Below are 20,745 nucleotides of genomic sequence, written 5' to 3' on the forward strand. Positions count from 1 at the left end.
GTAAACTGTGACATATTATACCCAAAAACTCTTCATATTTATACAAATTTGGGACCAAAAATGATTCAGACTCTTTGACCTGACCATGTTTTGCTGAAGTGTTTTTTCTTACCCTAGCAACCTTCTAGCAACACCATAGCAACCACCCAAAATACCCTAGCAACCACCTAGCAACAGCATAGCAATCACCCAGAACACCCTAGCAACCGCCTTGCAACCACCCAGAATACCCTAGTAATCACCCAGAACACCTTAGAAACCCACTAGAAACACCCTAGCAACCGTGCCAAATTTTGCCACTGCAAGCACCACTCACATTTTCTTCAGCAAATGTACATTCTAGTTGCTAATGCTCTTTTTACACACAGACTGAACACAATGAAGCATTGCTTGGTGATTGGTTGAGCTAAACTGGTATTATCTAATTGTGTAGTTAAATTTAACAGCTGACAGATATTCAACATAATTCATGTGTGAGACAGTCTAACAGAAGGACGGACAAAACCAGTGAAACATCAGCTGAGTTCTGCTCATATTTCATTACCATTCTCTAAACTATAGCGAGTAAACTGAGATAATGTGAGAAATGTTGTAGGAGTCTGTGTGTTTGACTGTATATGGGGAACAGGACTGTACTAAAGAAAATCATAATTATTCCAGACTTTAGTCCGGTTGTGCACGTGTGTGTAACAGCATGCACGCGTGTGTGTGTTTACTCTCTGAGTGTTTGTCTGATTGATTTACTGATGAGTGCTGATCACAGTCTCAGAGTTAAAGGTCAGATCGTTGCTTTCTCCTCACAGCAACACAGATAACATGAAGAAGCAAGCTGGATTTTAGAGCGTTTTCCTAATCAAATCCATCAGACCTGCAAACATGGCGTCCAATAATCAATGCATTTCAACGACTGTGACGTTAAAAAAAAAAAACAAAGAAAATCACGTATGAATCAAACCTGATAATCATGTGCATTTATCATCTAACAAATGACTTTCAGGGCCGAAACTACAGACTTTTGTGAGTCTAAAAACAGAATGTGGGTTAACTAGGACAGTTTCTCATGCAAAATATTATAATATTCTGTCATAACCTTTCAATATACATTGACTAATATTTTCCTCTAGGAAAAGTGAAACCGCTGTGACTGATGAAGCTTTTCACAAGCAAACACTTCTGCAGTAAAAGTCCGGCTGAAACATCTGAAACAAAAATATATTAATAATGTGTCGCCATCTAGTGTTGAAGAATGATTATAACTACACGCTGTCTTGCATACTTGTTCTCATTTGCTTCACTGACAGGAATAAAACACACTTTATCTCTCAGTCGCTTTCAACAAAAGCTGATTTTAAGATAAAAAAGTGTGTTTTTAAAAGTTAAGAAATGACAGATGCAATTCTAATCGTAATACTTAGGGCAATACTAATCATGAAATAATTAGTCTTTTAAATATGAAACGAACATTATTACATTAAAGTTCAACACTAGTAAAAGACTAGGGTTATTATCTAACCAAAACTATTAAAAACAACATTATAAACATTAAAAACATTTGTTAATTGAAATAAAGCGGAAATAAAATAAAATAAAATGTAAATATTAGTCTTTAAAAATAAAAATTAGAAACATTTCCTTGACCCAATAAACTGAAATAAGTTTTAATTTGAAGCACTAAAATTATTAACGGGAAATAAAAAAAAACAAAAAAAAAATTAAACCTAAACAGCAATATTTGAAAACACAATACAAATAAACTAAAATTAACATGAAACCTAAAAATATAATAATAAAAGATAATTCTAAATATTAATAAAACGAGAAAAAAACAACACTAATTCATTTATAATTATAATGTATACTTTTACTTTACGCACACATTTTCCCTGGCAGTTGATAAATTCAGCTGTGTTACCATATAAAGGTAAAAACTATTTAGAAATATTAGTTATTACAAATATTAGTAAGATCCATACAAATGATTATTAATATGAATATAATAAATATTAAAGGTGACATTCGGCCCTCTAGCGGTAAAAACAAACCTTCATGCCTTCTGCGGAAGAACAGTGTTTGTTGTGGTTGTGCTTCGGCTCTGTGCGGATGAACATGTTGATTTACAAATGAGTATCATCTCATTATCATGAGCATCAAAATCAGTTTACAAATAAGTCCTCTCTCTCTCTCTCTCTCTCACACACACACACACACACACACACACACACACACACACACACACACACACGTTCTCTCTCTCTCTCTCTCTCTCACACACACACACACACACACACTTTCTCTCCCTCTCTCTCACACACACAAACAAACAAACACACACACATTTTCTCTCTCACACACACACACACACACACACACACACACACACACACACACACACACACACACATACACACGTTCTCTCTCTCTCACACACACACTCTCTCTCTCACACACACACACACACACACACACACACACACACACACACACACACACACACACACACACACACACACACACACACACACACTTTCTCTCCCTCTCTCTCACACACACAAACAAACAAACACACATTTTCTCTTTCACACACACACACACACACACACACACACACACACATTCTCTCTCTCTCTCTCTTGCTCACACACACTTTCTCTCTCTCTCACACACACACACACACACACACACACACACACACACACACACACACACACTCTCACGCACACTTTCTTTCTCTCTCTCTCTCTCTCACACACACACACACACTTTTTTCTCTCTTTCTCACACACACACACACACACACACACACACACACACACACACACACACACACACACACTTTCTCTCTCTCTCTCTCTCTTTCTCTCTCTTGCTCACACACACTTTCTCTCTCTCTCTCTCTCTCATACACACACACACACACACACTTTTTTCTCTCTTTCTCACACACACACACACACACACACACACACACACACACACACACTTTCTCTCTCTCTCTCTCTTGCTCACACACACTTTCTCTCTCTCTCTCTCACACAAACTTTTTTCTCTCTTTCTCACACACACACACACACACACACACACACACACACACACACACACACACACACACACACACACAGAGTTTCTCTCTCTCACTCACTCACACACACATACACGACAAAGCAGCCGGAACAACTTTCCTCGCGGATATGACGAGACACGGGCGAGTAACGCATGCACGCAATTTCCCGCGAAAACCACCCCGACAGGTCTAAAATATAAACACTATAATAGTCTCACGACAGCGAATCAGTGTCAGACAAACCAGCGTTTAGAAGAAGAATTGATTCTGTATTATTAAAATGTGTTCATTCTGAACAAAAAAGTGAGTTGATTAAAATATTAAATCTTCGAGTTGTGAGTTTATGATATACAGTAGGACAATGCGTGTAATATTAATTCAATATTATGATCTCTGGTTCTTGTGCAAAAAGACAGTTTTTAGTAGATTAGTAAGTTATAAAGATATATCCAGAGATGACCTCCACCTGTATCATCACAAGTTTATTAAGAGACTGTACAATACAAATGAAAAATAAAATTAAAAACACATAGATGGAGAACGTAAGAAAGCAAGACGAGCTTTGGACTGGTTCTGGAAACCCTGTACAGCGACACACATGCTGGACCCAGAGCGCTCGAGTAATGGAGGCGAGACACCAGTCTGCGGATTCTAATAAACATACAAAAAATATTACGGTAGCTGTCTTGGTGTACGTATACATATTTATATATATATATATATATTAAAAAAACTGAAATAACATTAATGAAGTTATAGGAGGTGTTGAAAGGATATGGACTAGACAGACTCTATACTTTGGAGACACTTCTGCAATAAGAGAAAACTAAATCATGAGCCAAATAAGCAAATAACATGTTTTCCATCCGCTCCAGACGTCGTGTGTGTGTGTGTGTGTGTGTGTGTGTGTGTGTGTGTGCATTACAGTATGATCTGGCCTCGGTACGCGCGATCCTTCAGGGTTACACATCTTTAACAGGGGAAATTAATAAAGCACAGCCTCTTCTGTGGCGAGGCTCACGTTACTCAGTAAAATAGAGATCTGGAGATCAACATCAGACATCAGCTGCGAGATCGTGTGTGTTTGGCTTGACGTTCCTGACGGTCCACGAACCGGGAAGAGGATTGGCCAACGAGAACAACCTGGTCATCATCAACACCATCTTAGAAGATCTTCCCTTTCTTCTTGTTCTTTTCCAAAGTCCTGTGTGGGCAACAGGATAATGATGTTTACTAGCGCTGGGCAACCATTAATCACATCCAATATACGATTGTGTTTACATAATATATATGTGTGTGTGTGTGTGTGTGTGTGTACTGTATTATTATTTTGTGTATATAAATACACACATATGCATGTATACATGTATTTCTGTGAGTGAATGCAGCAAAATCATGAACATTAATGCACAACTTTAAAGGAGATTTTCTCAGTGTTTCGATTTTTCTGCCCAGATTCAGATTCCAGATTTTCAGTAGTTGTATCTCGGCCAAATATTGTCATAAATCAATGGAAAGATTATTTATTCAGCTTTCAGATGATGTATAAATCTCAAAAAATAAAAATAAAAAATAAAAAAAACCATGTGACTAGTTCTATGGTCCAGGGTCACATATTGAAAGTTTAATTTTCATACTAAACTGGATTTTAATTTTTTTTTGAATGTTTTTGTACTTATTCTGGGTCAAACCAGACGTGAATGCTACGGACTACTTGCGCGTTCTACTGAGCACACATCAGGAGCGTTCAGCGCACCTTCATACACGAGAACGCAGATTATCACGGTGTTTTATGTCTGCCGATGGATTAAAACGATGAATAATGATCTCTATGAATTATCTTGAGCTGAAATGTTCCTATAAATATATTTTCTTTGCACCTGTGAATAATAAATAATAATAAATAGGCTAAATATATGCATCCACTAACGGCAGTCCTGTACGCTCGTCTTCTCATTAACAGTGCTTTTCTCTTACTGATATTTTTAAATTAATTTGACCAATAAAAAGGATTGCTTGTGTGCGCTGGTGTTCATTCCAGTCTTTTAAAATAGATGAATAGATGAATGAATGAGCGAATGAATGAATGAATGCCTGTAGCGATGTTAAATAGACTATAGGCTATTTGATTCATCTTAAACAGTAACGCACACAGTGGAGAGGAGAATGACAGTCAACTACTTTGAATATTAATAAAGCATATTGGGGATAAACATGTAAATAGTGATAAGCTTGATTTTGAAAAATGACATAGAATGATTAAAATATTAAATCCAAATAAATAAATGTTGGTGGTTCCTCAGTTCACACACACACACACTCTTCAGCGCCGCGGACACTAGTGTAGACGAACACTGACACCCTGTGGTGAAGTAATGTGTGTAATCTTCTCAGATCGGCTCGGGCTCGGGTTAAAACTTCATGTTCTGATGAGTTTGTGAAACTCTCAGATTCCAGGTGTTCAAATGGTTGCATCTCAGCTAAATATTGTCATACATCAATGGAAAGCTTATTCATTCAGTTTTCAGATGATGTATAAATCTCAATTTCAGAGAAAATGACCCATGTGACTGGTTTTGTGGTCCAGGGTCACATATGGAAAGGTTAACTTTCACACTGAACTGCCTCTCCTGGGTCAAACCGGATGTGACTGCAATATAAAGCTGTGACGCGACGTACATTTTCTGCTGCTCCAGGATCCGCTGCTGGGTCTCCCAGGTCGACCTCTCGTCCTCGAACTGGCGTCTCCTCTCCTCCAGCTCCTTGTGCTGAGCCTCCAGGTTCTTCTTCATCTGCTCGTGGCGTCGCTGGAGCTGCGGGTCACAGGCAGGGCTCGATTACACTGCGCTTTCACTACACAGATCGGCTCACGAGCAGCGTTACAGAGATAACAGGAGAATACAGGACACACACACCAGACCCGACATGCAGACTCACACTACAGCACGAGCTCTGAAAGCATTATTTTACAATTATTAAGAAACTATTATAGTTTTTCAGGGTTCGTACAGATACTATAAAAATAAATTTCCAGGAAAACTTTCCAGGACTTTTCCAGCACTACTTTTTTGGTTTTCAGGGACTACAATCAGAGATGGCACTTATCAAACAATATCTTTAACATTTTTGGATGGTTATATGGATCTAGCTACGGTTCCTTCTAAAATACAATAATAAAACAAAATTTAAATAAAATAAATAAATAAATGAAATAAAGAAAAGTTAATTCAATTAAAAAATAAATTCAATTAAAATAAATAAATAAAATTAAAGTAATAAAATTAAACAAATTAAATCCAAGAGCAAACATACTGAGTTTATATTATACTATTAAAAATATAATATACTGAAAAATACAGTATAGGTATTTAATTAAATTAATAATTAATTAGTTAAATAATAAAATTAAAGTAATAAAATTAAACAAATTAAATCCAAGAGCAAACATACTGAGTTTATATTATACTATTAAAAATATAATATACTGAAAAATACAGTATAGGTATTTAATTAAATTAATAATTAATTAGTTAAATAATAAAATTAAAGTAATAAAATTAAAAAAAAAAAAAGAAAAAAGAAAAGATAAATAAAAAATTAAAACCAAGATCAAATATACAGAGTTTATATTATACTATTAAAATATAATACGCTGAAAAATATTAATAAATAAAAAAATTTAAAATAAAAATAATTAAACAAATAAAATATTAAATCCAAGAGCAAATATAAAATATTTAAATTAAAAACTATTAAAATATAATATACTGAAAAACATAGGGATATAATTGATTGAGATTGATCACCGGATGGAGTCCAGGACCCGCTGTGTGCGCGTGTGTGTGTGCGCGTGTGTGTGTGTGTGTGTGTGTGTGTGTGTCAGTACCTCTGCCTCTGAATCTTTCAGCTTCTGGATCTTCTCCTTGACCTTCATCTCGAAGACCTGCTCCATCTCCATCTCCATCTTCTTCATCTTGGCCACATGCTCTCGCCTCTCCTCCTCCATCTGAGCCAGGGGACTCCTGGGATACACACACACACACACACGCAATCAACAATCATCTCCCACAGCTCCCATCTGTGTGTGTGTGTGTGTGTGTGTGTGGGGGACACCCGTGACCACAGAACATCTCTGCGCTTCAGTCTTGCTCAGGCAGAGGAAAGAAGAGGAGGAAGAACAAACACACACACACACACGTTGATTCCAGAGGAACCTGAGAGGGTTAAAGGCCGAAGCGCTTGTGCTGATCAGAGTTAGAGAGCGGTGCAGAGAAGCTGCGGAGAGGAGCGCGTGGAACATATCTGATTCAATGATGATGCATCTCAATTTTTGCCACTCAAAACAATTAGTGGATTTATTTCAGTCTCTCCAGCAGAATACAACGCAAAATCAACAAAATGAAGCATTTTTGTGCGATCCTGCATAATTCGGCATTTCACCGCAAAATAAATAGCAAAAAATAATTTTAATCAAAAAAATAAATAATATTATCTAATTGGATTATCCCTAATTTATTCAAAGCTGTAATGCATTATTTTCACGAGGATACAGACGTTGTGCATCTAACATGACACACTTAATATGGTAAATGTGGCATTCTAATTATAAAATAAACAGTGCAACATTTTCGCACATTTCTGGAAATTGTGAGTCATTTTGATTGCAAAAATCACACAAAAATATCTCAAAATCCTGGAGGGACTGTTATCAATGAATTATAAGCAGAATGAATTTCTTGTGCAAATTGTTGCATTGAATTGTTTTGCGAATCAAAGTTGGAGAAAGACTTGAGATGCATCAGTCAATCAATCATCCCCACCCAGAGACTGATCCTGGATCATGTGTTTCACATCAGGAACATGAGGATCGTGATCACAAGCTCTATTAATCCCCGGGGAAAAACTGTTGGAAAAGGAAGGGATGACGACAGACACCGTTCCCAGAGGAAGAGAGGATCCGCACTACACAGGGATTCGGGAAGAATATAAATGACCACTTACATGCCGTCAACCGTGTCATCTCTAAAAAACAAGAACACACACACTTAGCATGCTGCAAATCTCACACTGAAGAGCAACATAATGTGTGAACAGAAGCAGACGTCTAGTCTGGATCAAAACACTTCAGTGTGGTTTCCTGCGAGTTAGATGTGACTGACGCGCGTGAACACACTCATGCATGTGTGTGTGTGTGTGTGTGTGTGTGTGTGTGTTAAGAGTTTGACTTCTTAAATTAGAAGTTATCGGCCACAGAAAACTGTGAAGCATCTCAAGCTCAGAGTCCACAAGAGGAACTGCATTTTTTCAAGCTATTTTAAGAGATCTGGAAAGTAAAAGTCAACATGAAATCAAAATACATATATTCTATTACATATATATTTTTCAAATCGCACTTTTTATCTTGCAATTCTTGCTGGCAAATGGATCGAATAAAGGGTAACGCTTTCTACGAAGCCCATGCTTAGCTCAATTTATACTTATTTATAAGTATTACTATTTTATAAATACATTTATAAAGACTCATTACGACCTATACTGCATTATAAGAACAATTATAGTTCTATTTATATTATTTTTTATCATTACTTATAAGTCATGCATTTGTGTTTTCAATGCACATGCTCATAATCCATTATACTCTGATTTATAAGTATTAATTAGTCAGTCGTATGGTTCCAATTAATGCACTTATAAAGATGCAGCCTGCGTTGCTATAATGTTATTATATAATAGTTGCAATGACTTTAGTAATTCAGATTTATTTCTGTCAAATAAGTGAATATATTGTTATTAATAGCCGCGTTGTTCTTATAAATACCTATTGTGAGTGATAAAACAGTTACTAACCTCTATAAATGAGGTAAAAAACTGGAATCAAACCTTTTTCAATGTTACATACTAGCAAAACACTGCAACAATATTTTTTAAAGTATAATTTCAAACGGCTAAAAGCAATATCATGCATATATGGCTGAGGAGATATAGATTTTAACAAATCATAATTACCATTCATGACCTGTAATGCACACATTAGCCAATAACTAATTTGTGCAGCAAACACGTTTCTCTGGAACTATTTTATATTTGATCATTTATAAATCAGTGTATGGATTATGAATATGTGCACTGAAAAAACAAATGTATGACTTATAAGTAATTATAAAAAAATAATATAAATGTAACTATATGTGTTCTTATAATGCAGTATAGGTATTAACATGTCTTTATAAATATATTTATAGAATAGTAATACTTATAAGTATAAATGGGGCTATAATTCCTTCTAAGCTTCATAGAAAGTATTACCAAATATAGTATTGCTCTACATTTCCCCCTGAATGAATCATATCCGGTTCGACTTGTAAACTTCAAGTTGATGTTCAGAACAGAAGTAGGCCGGCCACAGATGTGAGTATGGCGGTTTACAGCTTCTCTGCGCTCTATCAGACAACAGGAAATGATGCAACTCTAAATGTTACAATGCTGTTTGCCAACTGAGCATCACTTAAATAAACCGATCTTAAACCTTAATAAAAATACACAAATTCAGGGAAATGAAGGGTCTCCATCAAAAAGCATGTGTCTCCCACTTTATTAACGTTCAGCATTAAAGTTAATACGGCAATATTGGGTTTATTTTCAGACTTGACGCTTGATTTTTCCCCCCGAAAAAGAAAAATTAAATTTAGAAAAATATAGGAGCGCAATGAAAATGTACTAAATAATTTTTTATACAGAGAGTCATTTACTAGCAAAATTACTTAATTTATTTGAATACAAAAACTACACTGGTTTTAAATATTTCTACTCCAAACTGTATTTATGAAATAATTATGTTTATTCTAAACATTGAATTAAACTCCACATAAAGATTATTTTGTAATAATCATAACCAGAACAAAAAATAAATAAAAATAAATTCTGCATAATGCAGGACTTTTAATTATGAACAAGCCCAAAATACACCGGGACTCTTATTTTGAAATGTCTTCACTGCTTCCAGCTGCTCACATGAGGGAGCTAAAATATGCTTTCTTACAACCATCTGAAACATATTCCAACACAAACACCAAGGTGTACTAAACCATGTGCGTGTTCTCGTATCAAACAGACATCGAGAACTGCTTAATTTCAGTGATGTAACATTGCTGAACTCACTTGGTGAGCTGGCCTTTGGTCCTGTTGTTGTCGATGCCGTTGCAGGTGACGGCCGCCAGCTTTCTGCTTCTGTAGTTCTCATAATGGACGTTATTCGTCACGTCCTTGAGGTCCTGCATGTGGGTTCTGACACAAACACATGGTTACTGCAAAACGCCTCACACTTTAAAACAGGAACATTTAACATAAAACAGGACAGCCCAGACATGCATGTCATTACTTTATGAATACATGAAACATGATACATGAAAGACATGTAAGGTTTGTACCTGATGAGCATATTCCTCACGAGTGTGAAATCACAGTGGTCTCCATTCTCAACTGGGCAGAAAGAAACAAGAGTCAAGTTTTAAACAGAGATATTATTCAAATGACATTTATAGTTGTAGACTGATGGACAGATCGACCTCACAAACAGCAGTTTCAGCGTATAATCATATCCAGGATAAACACTAGCCTTCAAAAGTTTAGGGTCAGTACGGTTTTAATGCATTTATTAAAAAATAAAAAATGTAAAATATCTGTTCTCTATGTGAATATATAGTAAAGTGTAATTTATTCCTGATCAAAGCTGAATGTTCAGCATCATTACTCCAGTCTTCAGAGTCACATGATCCTTCAGAAATCACTCTAATATGATGATTTGATGCTCAAGAAACATTTATGACTATTATCAATGTTCAAAACAGCTCAGACTTTTTTAAAAACCATGATCCATTTTATTTTTCTTTGATGAATCAAAAGAAAAGCATTTATTTGAAATAGATTTTGAAATAGTCTTTACTGTGACCTTCGATCAATATAATGCATACTTTGTAAAAGAAAAAAAAAAAGTATTAATTTCTTTAAATTTTTTTTTTTAAATCATTCACCGAATGGTAGTGTATTCACTATGGGAACTCCAATGACTAAGATTATATATCCAGGGATTATTTCCTAATATTTACAGGTTTTCCATGGCTGTAGGAGCCCAGTTCCTCAAAATGAACTGATTCTTCACAAAAAGCAAAATTACAATTCAGTTTTTTATTTTAATGTAACCTTCTGAACCGAGACGATTGCACATTTGAGATTAAAACTGAAACTCATGTACCTTCTGCCACTCCCCACGGGTACTGCCGTCCTCTAACCTTCTTCCCGTTCGCCTCGATGATAGTGTTGCTCCCAACCACAGCCAGGGGCAACCGATCCTGTGTGTGTGTGAGAGAGAGTGAGTGAGTTAGTGTGTGAGAGAGAGTGAGTGAATGAGTGTGTGTGTGTGTGTGTGTGTGTGTGTGTGTGTGTGTGTGAGTGTGAGTGTGTGTGAGAGAGAGAGAGAGAGAGAGAGAGAGAGAGAACAGCCTCATTACAACACCAAATTCCTTCAAAAGTGATAATATTATCTATATGTTTGTAATAAGCAAAATCAAATCAATATTCTTGCTTGCACCATGTTTGAAAACATAGCAACGACTTTCTTTTTCCTACTTCTAAAAATAGCCAATTCTGCTCGGCCTGAACCAAAATTCAACAACTGACATTCAAATCTTTTTTTCAGCACATATTTAAAACCCAAATAAATAACACCGTAGAAAAAGTATCATTACACCTCTGAAAAATACTTCCTAAAGACAGAAATAAAGGCTCTGATCGAGCACAATTTACAAAAGCATGAAAAATGGGTTTTCTCTCAGTGCAAAAAGGACATTCATCATCAATCTCAGCATTTACAATTGAAAAATAAAGGCATTGACGACGACAGCGCCATGAAGGATTCTCCACTGCAAGTCTTTTCCGTCAACGGTGGTTTATAAAGTGCTTTTTCTCAACTTTTTTTGTGTTAAAATGAATGACACAACACTTACACAAAGCTTTCCCAGCACTAGAAACAAGTCTAGAGAGAGAGAGACTCATGGATGGCTGTTCACAAGGAATCCGTGTGCTAAAGCAACACAAGCTTGGCAGCCTCTCAGTGCTCAGATTCAGATCTTCACCACGATCACATTCGAGGACACACTTTATTCTGCTATTCCAACAGCATTTCAAGAGGACAGGTCACAGAAAACTGAATATTTCTTATGTTTCTTCTGAAATAAGTGTGTTTGATGTACAGAGTACAACACGAAACTCTTCCTTCAGCACATTTAATGAAACTAAGACGCAAAAACAATTTTTTTTGTTTATGATATCACAAACATTGGAACAATTCATGTTCGAGATATTGAATTAAATGCCAGATTAAGTTACTTTTTAGCTTAAAAACGAATAATAACCAAGAAAAAAAATTAAATGTCTGGTCTCTTACAACCATCTGAAACATATTCCAATACAAACACCAAGTACACAATTTCATATTTGATGCAAGTCATAATTCATCAACAGTGGATCATTAATAAATTGGCATTAATGCGTGGTGATTATTGATTGTGAACAGCTCTTTAACTATTAATGTGCAGCGCTCATATTTATTATATGAAATCATCGCCAATAAATCACATTTGGCTGTATCGTGACTTAAATATTTAAGTTTATGACCTTACTTTTTTTTACTTTTTATTCCCACACGTACTCCTAAATACATTTTACAGTTCACACACATCTATTTTTATTCGCAAATGCGTGTGAAATGCTTGCAGTGTCTCGTCCTGATTACATACATGTTGTCAAAAGACTTCAATTATGATTGTTTGTTTTCTTTGGGAAAGCATGCTTGCACAAATGTTGAGCTCTTACTTTGATTTTCTTCACAATCTTGTTTTCTTCCTCATCATCCGTCTCTGGAAACTCGTAGATTTTGATCTTGTGCTCCAGGATTTCTCGCATAATCTAGAGAAACATAAAAACGTCACACAGCCTTTCAGAGGATCGCCAAGAGCGAGTGTTTAGGGTCGAGGAACATCCTCTGTTTATTTGTTGGTGCTTAAATCTGTTCATCTGATCTTTCCCGTCTGGGCGGCACTTCTGTGCTCCTGTTCCTGCAGAGATAATGCCTCTGACAGATGGCAAGACACACACAACACACACACACACACACACACACACACACACACACACACACACACACACACACACACACACACACACACACACACACACACACACACACACACACACACACACACACACACACACACACACACACACACACACACACACAGTGCCGGAGGCCTGAACTCCTGCTGTCTCTTCTTGCCTTTTCCTTAAAGGGATAGTTCTCCCAAAAATTAAAATCAGCCCATGATTTACTCACCCTGAAGTCACCCTAGGTGTATATGACATTCTTCTTTCAGACGAACACAATCAGAGTTATATAAAAAAAATGTCCTGGCTCTTCCAAGCTTTACAATGGCAGTTAATGGCCGTTTCGGTTTTTAAGTCCATTCAAAACCGACTATCCATCATAAGTGCATCTATCCATCAAAAAAGTGCATCTATCCATCATAAAAGTGCATCTGTCCATCATAAAAGTGCATCTATCCATCATAAAAGTGCATCTATCCATCATAAAAGTGCATCTATCCATCATAAAAGTGCATCTATCATCATTAAAGTGCATCTATCCATCATAAACGTGCATCTATCCATCATAAAAGCGCATCTATCCATCATTAAAGTGCATCTATCCATCATAAAAGTGCATCTATCCATCATTAAAGTGCATCTATCCATCATAAAAGTGCATCTATCCATCATAAACGTGCATCTATCCATCATTAAAGTGCATCTGTCCATCATAAAAGTGCATCTGTCCATCATAAAAGTGCATCTGTCCATCATAAAAGTGCATCTATCATCATAAAAGTGCATCTATCCATCATTAAAGTGCATCTATCCATCATAAAAGTGCATCTATCATCATAAAAGTGCATCTATCCATCATTAAAGTGCATCTATCCATCATAAAAGTGCATCTATCATCATAAAAGTGCATCTATCCATCATTAAAGTGCATCTATCCATCATAAACGTGCATCTATCCATCATTAAAGTGCATCTATCCATCATTAAAGTGCATCTATCCATCATTAACGTGCATCTATCATCATTAAAGTGCATCTATCATCATAAAAGTGCATCTATCCATCATAAAAGTGCATCTTCCATCATAAATGTGCATCTATCCATCATAAAAGTGCATCTATCCATCATTAAAGTGCATCTATCATCATAAATGTGCATCTATACATCATAAAAGTGCATCTATCCATCATTAAAGTGCATCTATCCATCATTAAAGTGCATCTATCCATCATAAAAGTGCATCTATCCCTCATAAAAGTGCATCTATCCCTCATAAAAGCGCATCTATCCATGATAAAAGTGCATCTATCCATCATTAAAGTGTCCCAAACGGCTCCGGGGCTTAATAAAGTCCTCCTGAATCGAATCGAAGTGTTCGTGTAAGAAAAATATCCATATTTAAAGCTTCCGGCAGACGGCCTACGCAAGTCGACTTAGGCCAAAAGAGTAACACTTGACGCACGATGTAATGACGAGCGCGGTTGCCCAGCCCTGTGTGTTTGAACCGCGAGAGACGTCAAAGCTTACACTACTCCTACATCTACGTCATACATCGTCAAGTGTTACTCTGGTAAGGTGACTAGGCTACTCGACTAGAGATAATACCCTGACAGATGGCAGAACACACAAGACACACACACACACGGTGGCGGAGGAACTCCTGCTGGCTCTTCTTGCCTTTTCCTTAATCAGGAGTTTAGAGGACATGACTGGGTGGACGACTGACCTGTTTCTTGAACTGTTGGCACTCTTCGGGGGTCAGAGTATCTGCTTTGGCAATCAGTGGGATGATGTTGACCTTCTCGTGCAACCGTTTCATAAACTCGATGTCCAAAGGTTTCAGTCTGGAGCAAAAACATACAACACAACAGCATGTTAATGATGGCAGTTCTCTCAGTGTCTTTAGTGGTGTTAAAAACTAATGCAAGAATCACTGAAACTACAGTGGCCAAAAGTGACGACATCATTCTTTAATCAAATATTAATAAAAAAAAAGTTGTTAAACTCCCCCTGTAGTCAATAATTTGCGAATCATCCAAGTCTATAAGCCAGGCATGAAAACAGGTCAGGGGTAAAAAAGGTGAGAAGGCGGCATACCCAGCCCCCCCCCCCCCCCCCCCCCAAATAAATGTAATGAGTGAGTAACGCGTGACAGTTAACACGAACAGATGAAATTAGTACAAATTTGTCATTTATTAATAGAATTGAACTATACTCCACAGTGATGAACACCCCCCCAAAAAACATGTAAGCTGCATTGACATAGTATTAGGCTACCAGTGTTTCTCACAGGATTTTTGGATCACTGTGATGAGTGGACCTCTGCCACTCTAGGGGGGTTCGGGGGCATGCTCCCCCGTAAGAAAATTTTGTGCTTTTTAAATGTTAAATTCATCAATCTGGTGCAAATTAAACAAAGAAAAATTCAAAACTCTTTTAGTTACAGTGTCTGTCTACATTACTACTACAATAATAGTTATAATATTAATCCCATGATAGTAATAGCCATATATTGTAAAACAAATGCACTGAAAAATAAAGGAAACTTTCATAATTAGTTTTGTACTAATTTCTATACTAACTTAATCAAGAAAAGAACCAATGGGCCGCTGATCTACTCATTTCATCGGGTGTCAGAGAAAAAAAACTATTTACTACTACTATTTATCACGCATTAAAAATGCCCCAAACCAGTCGTCTGTATGATAATCTGAAACAAGGACTGTCCTGCTTCACTTCACAGATGCTGAGTGAAAGGAGAATTATAGAATGAAAGGATACTCATTTATATGACACTTTATTCATCACGAGAACAGCTCGTTCAGCTCGTCATACGTCGTCCTTTCAGTTTCGGTTTTCAATCGATCAAGTTTTTTCACGTTCTCTCGATAAACCACCCCTTTCAATCCAATCGAAATTATTTGTAATAGAGCTGACACTGTGAGTTTTTAACGGGTAATGTTAAAGCCCTACTTGTTATTAATGTTTTTATGAAATATCTCTAGTGAATGCATTATCATATCACCGTATTATTTACCGCCATGCGAGCCACAAATTAAAGCTTGGCGAGCCACTTGAGGCTCGCGAGCCGCGCAATGAATAACACTGCACTAACTGTTACTTGTTTCCTGCTCGCTCAGCGCTCACGGCGCCCGCGCCCGCTCGCGATATTATCTCGCCCACTTCTATGTCAAAATGTAAAAATAATGACATTGGCAACATCGCTGTCTGTATCTGACAGGACAGTTAACATTGTAAGCTAACTTACCTCAGGCTTGCTTTCCGACGTGCGGTTCTATGTTCGGCAGTGTGTCCAGTTGTCAGACTCGCGGTGTAAAAGACTTTGAAAACATTTCTGCCCGTTACTCTGACTCGTATTGGCTGTCATGTTTCGGCATTAGGAATGATGATTGTTTTTTAAAGCTGCGAAGTTTATGGTAACTTTATAGGGGATAAATGCTGGCCTCGACCTCGACCCCCCCCCCCACCCCCATTCAATATTTTCTCATCGGATCTGCACAAATCACGTAGGTGACCCTTTTAGGTTTTAAAACGGCGAATTTCGCCGAAAGGTGAGGAGTTTTCATGCCTGATAAGCAGGATCACAGTTAAAACTCTGATTTGCGTTAAGCGCTGCCGCTGATCCACAGAGAGCAGATGTCATGTACATTAATTCAGATTAAATCACAGAATGTCTGGGATAAAAGGTTATAGTTCGGATATAAACTAGAACAAATCAAAATAGAGCAAATCAAACTGATGCTTCAGGTAAAGATTGCATCAAATGCATTGTTACACCTGTAGGTGGCGACAAGTGACTTGTGTTTGTCATTGAATCATTCATTCAAGAGATTTGTTCAGAAACGCCGATTCATCCAGTAATTAAACAAGTGAAGTCTTTATGAGTGAGTCATTGAATCATTCAAGAGATTCGTTCAAAAACGCTGATTCATCCAGTAATGAAACAAATGAAGACTTTACAAGTGAGTCATTGAATCATTCAAGAAATTCGTTCAAAAACGATGATTCACCCAGTAATTAAACAAATGAAGACTTTACCAAGAGTCATTGAATCATTAATTCAAGACATTTAACGCTAATTCATCCAGTAATGAAACAAGTGTCATTGAATCATTCACAAAAAATGAGTAGTTCAAAGTAATCAAAAAGCACTTTTGTTTTTAATGAACTGTTTTGTCAGAACCTCTAGTAAATCACATGTTATTTTATTTAGTGGTTTATTCAGAATCATGGGAGAATCATGACCTTTAATTTAAACGAAAAAATTGTGATTTTCTGTTTCAGAATCGAGCAGATTTAACGCAATGAAACATGCCAAACTGTGCTGGCACAAAAAGCTACCAGTGGTTGTGTGTTATAGTGCTTTAACAGTTAAATAGGTTTCCGTTTTGAATCACGGTTAACAACATCCATCAAGACTGTGAGCCACGCTTCAGTGCTCCTGCGTCTTCACTGCATCTGCGCACAGATCCGCTATTGTCTGACAACAGCTGTGACAGTGACAGCCACTCTCCTGTTTTCTCTGACTAAGAGGAAAATCACAGCTACATGAAATCCATTTTAAATCCTCTTAAACAGAAAAAAAGCCTGACAAACATAAGGGGAAAAATTAAACAGAAGTATAAACATACATCTCTTCTGCTCACCAAGGCTGCATTTATTTGATCTAAAATACAGTAAAAATTGTGAAATATTATTCTAATGTAAAATATCTGTTTTCTATGGAAGCTTGTTTCCGCCACAAAATAAAACATTTTAAAAGATAATTGCGACTTTTTAATTAATAATTGTGAGTTTATATCTCACAATTCTGACATCTTTTCTCAGAATTGTGAGATGTAAACTCGCAATTGTGAGATATAAAGTCCAATTCTAAGAAAAAAAAAAAAAAAAAGACTTTTTTTTTTTTACCTCAGAATAGTTTATATCTCAAAATTCTGACTTTTTTTTCTCACAATTGCGATATCAAGTCAGAATTGCGACTATTTCTCAGAATTGCGACTTTATTTCTCACAATTCTGATTTCATATCTCACAATTGTGGGAAAAAAAAAGTCAGAATTGTGAGATAAAAAGTCGCAATTATTATTATTTATTTATTATTCAGTGGCGGAAACAAGCTTCCATAGTTTTCTATATGAATGTATGGTAAAGTGTAATTTGATTGATTTTCAGCATTATTACTCCTGTCTTCAGTGTCACATGATCAATATAATATGATGATTTGATGCTCAGGAAACATTTATGATTATTATCAGTGTTGAAAACAGTTGTGCTGCTTCAGATGTCGTCACTTTTGATCAATATAGCGCACGGTGGACCTTTCCCACGCCACATTGTAGGGTGCAATTCAACACATGACACAAAAACTGAATAAACTCAGTATTACACTTAATTAATGAGGCTCAGTTGGAAGTCTACATATCACTGGTCATGTTTTTCTTCCTATTATTAAAGAGAACATATTCTGCTTTATCCACGTTCATCTTTCTTTAGTGTTTAATGCTGATGTTTGATCACGAAAAAGCTCCTGTTCTTCTCTATATCAGTCAGTGTTTCTGAACTCCTGAAACGCCTCCACTGTAGTCTCGAGTTTCTGAATAAAAAGCATTTCTGAAGTCCAAAGTGGGCGGAGCCTGCAGTCGCCATCTCGGCAGCATCACTCCCGGATAAACGAAAATGTGCAGCGAGGCGGATTAGCTGAGGTGACGTGACGCTAACACACAGCAGACAAACGGCTAGTAGTGACATCAGCGGCAATCCACCTGTCACTCAAGTGGCCACGCCCTTAATTGATGCACAACGTTAAGGCTTAATATAATTTAAACGGATGAGTTATTGAAAAAAAAACACCCCCTCACAGTCGTCATGAAGAGCAAAATTAGCTTTATAGACCAAAACCACTTTTTGCACCAGGCTGTAAACACGTTTTTTTTCTGCTGTAAAGTTGGCCATTTTAACATGGGGGTCTATGGGATTGACCCTCTTCTGCAGCCGGCCTCTAGTGGCCAGTGGATGAACTGCAGTTTAGTCACTTCAGTGTTAGATTCAAGAGAGAGACAGGAAGGTGTCCGCTTGATTCAAACCCATTAAAAACAAAATCAAAACCTTGTAAAAGGGCATCACAGGTCCTCTTTAAGAGTAATAAAGAGCATTAGGTCTCTGATCCCTCACCCATGTCCTGACGGAGCGATGAAGTACAGGCAACAGTGAACTCTGCTGTCCGGCATCTGCCGTCTGTTCACACGGGACTCGGCGTTCAGGTAATCCTCAAACTTACTGTCGATGTGATCAATGACCGGCTGCCAGCTGGAGCAGAACACAGAGATTCAGGTCACGCTTTAGGTTCACAGGAACACCATCTAATTATATCAGGCAAACTGACATTAGGGCTGCACTATACATCGAAATGATCAAAATATCGCAAACGTATATATCGAGATATGCATATCGCAACGGCTTACAATAACTGAACAAAAGACAAAGAGAAACTCACTCACTTCTCTCGGCTGAATAACTTTTGTAGCTTTAATAAGAATCAGTATATATTAAATTCATACAGTGAAAACTGAGCAGGGTTTTATTTTTACATTTGATTATTCAGTTTGTGTTGTTAAATAACCCTAATGTAGGATAACCTGAACTCCACTGATGTTAAAATAACATCTTATGCTACAGTAAAACACTGATGTTCTCGGTCAGAAACTGTAGGGATGGTTTTGTCACAAAAATAATGTGAAACATATATGTAGGATGTATAATTTTAAATATATTTTACAGATCATTTAAGTTTATTTTACACACTTTTATAAGCATTATCGTATCGCATATCGAGTATGGCATTTTTCTTCAATATTGTGCAGCCCTACATTAAACCATGCTGTGATGATATTATCTGGCACTCGACCAGTCGCTCTCACCAGTTGCTGTTGTCCACGGCGTCTCCAAACCCAGGCGTGTCCACTATGGTGAAGAGCAGCTGGACGCCGCCCTCCTTCATCAGCACCTTCGAGTGCTCCACCTGCGGTCACAGAGCATCTGAGTGACCTCACGAGCGGCTGATGCGAACGCTAGTCTACTGGGCCACTTCTGCTGTCTGACACACTCTGGCTATCAGCGGCGTGTGCGATTAAGGCCAGGAATCGACACTTGTTATAAAATTAAAATTTCGATTCCTCATCGATTCCTTTGTGAGCATTTCAATATGACTTCAAACAATTGAAGACACAGGTAGACAGACAGACAGGGAGTGAGACAGGTAGAGAGAGAGACAGACAGGGAGTGAGACAGGGTGTGAGAGAGGTAGAGAGAGAGACAGGGTGTGAGACAGGTAGAGAGACAGACAGGGAGTGAGACAGGTAGAGAGAGAGACAGGGTGTGAGACAAGTAGAGAGAGAGAGACAGGGTGTGAGACAGGTAGAGAGAGAGACAGGGTGTGAGACAAGTAGAGAGAGAGACAGGGTGTGAGACAGGTAGAGAGACAGACAGGGTGTGAGACAGGTAGAG

General features: G+C 37.3%; 1 protein-coding gene across 10 annotated transcripts in view; it reads right to left on the reverse strand.

The window, feature by feature from the left end:
- Positions 1 to 3,522: 3,522 nt before the first annotated feature.
- The window catches only part of septin7b (septin 7b), a 29,721-nt gene continuing 12,498 nt past the window's right edge, over positions 3,523 to 20,745 (reverse strand). For 3 of the 10 annotated variants that reach the window (XR_014031832.1, XR_014031833.1, XR_014031836.1), the window contains 12 exons: positions 20,160 to 20,260; positions 19,414 to 19,548; positions 14,946 to 15,063; positions 12,932 to 13,024; positions 11,313 to 11,409; positions 10,489 to 10,540; positions 10,220 to 10,345; positions 8,063 to 8,083; positions 6,948 to 7,083; positions 5,741 to 5,874; positions 4,176 to 4,265; positions 3,523 to 3,712 (listed from right to left, as the gene is read on the reverse strand). Coding sequence is in view for 5 of the 10 variants with exons in the window: in XM_081389336.1 (XP_081245462.1) it covers positions 4,226 to 4,265; positions 5,741 to 5,874; positions 6,948 to 7,083; positions 8,063 to 8,083; positions 10,220 to 10,345; positions 10,489 to 10,540; positions 11,313 to 11,409; positions 12,932 to 13,024; positions 14,946 to 15,063; positions 19,414 to 19,548; positions 20,160 to 20,260 (1,053 nt within the window). In the remaining 5 variants the exon portion in view is untranslated. Of the gene's footprint in view, positions 4,266 to 5,740; positions 5,875 to 6,947; positions 7,084 to 8,062; positions 8,084 to 10,219; positions 10,346 to 10,488; positions 10,541 to 11,312; positions 11,410 to 12,931; positions 13,025 to 14,945; positions 15,064 to 19,413; positions 19,549 to 20,159; positions 20,261 to 20,745 lie in introns of all 10 variants that reach the window. The other 7 variants (XM_081389336.1, XM_081389335.1, XM_081389337.1 and 4 more) reach the window with 5 other exon arrangements.

This window comes from Scardinius erythrophthalmus (genome assembly GCF_964197995.2).
Source record: "Scardinius erythrophthalmus genome assembly, chromosome: 16".
Taxonomy (NCBI): domain Eukaryota; kingdom Metazoa; phylum Chordata; class Actinopteri; order Cypriniformes; family Leuciscidae; genus Scardinius; species Scardinius erythrophthalmus.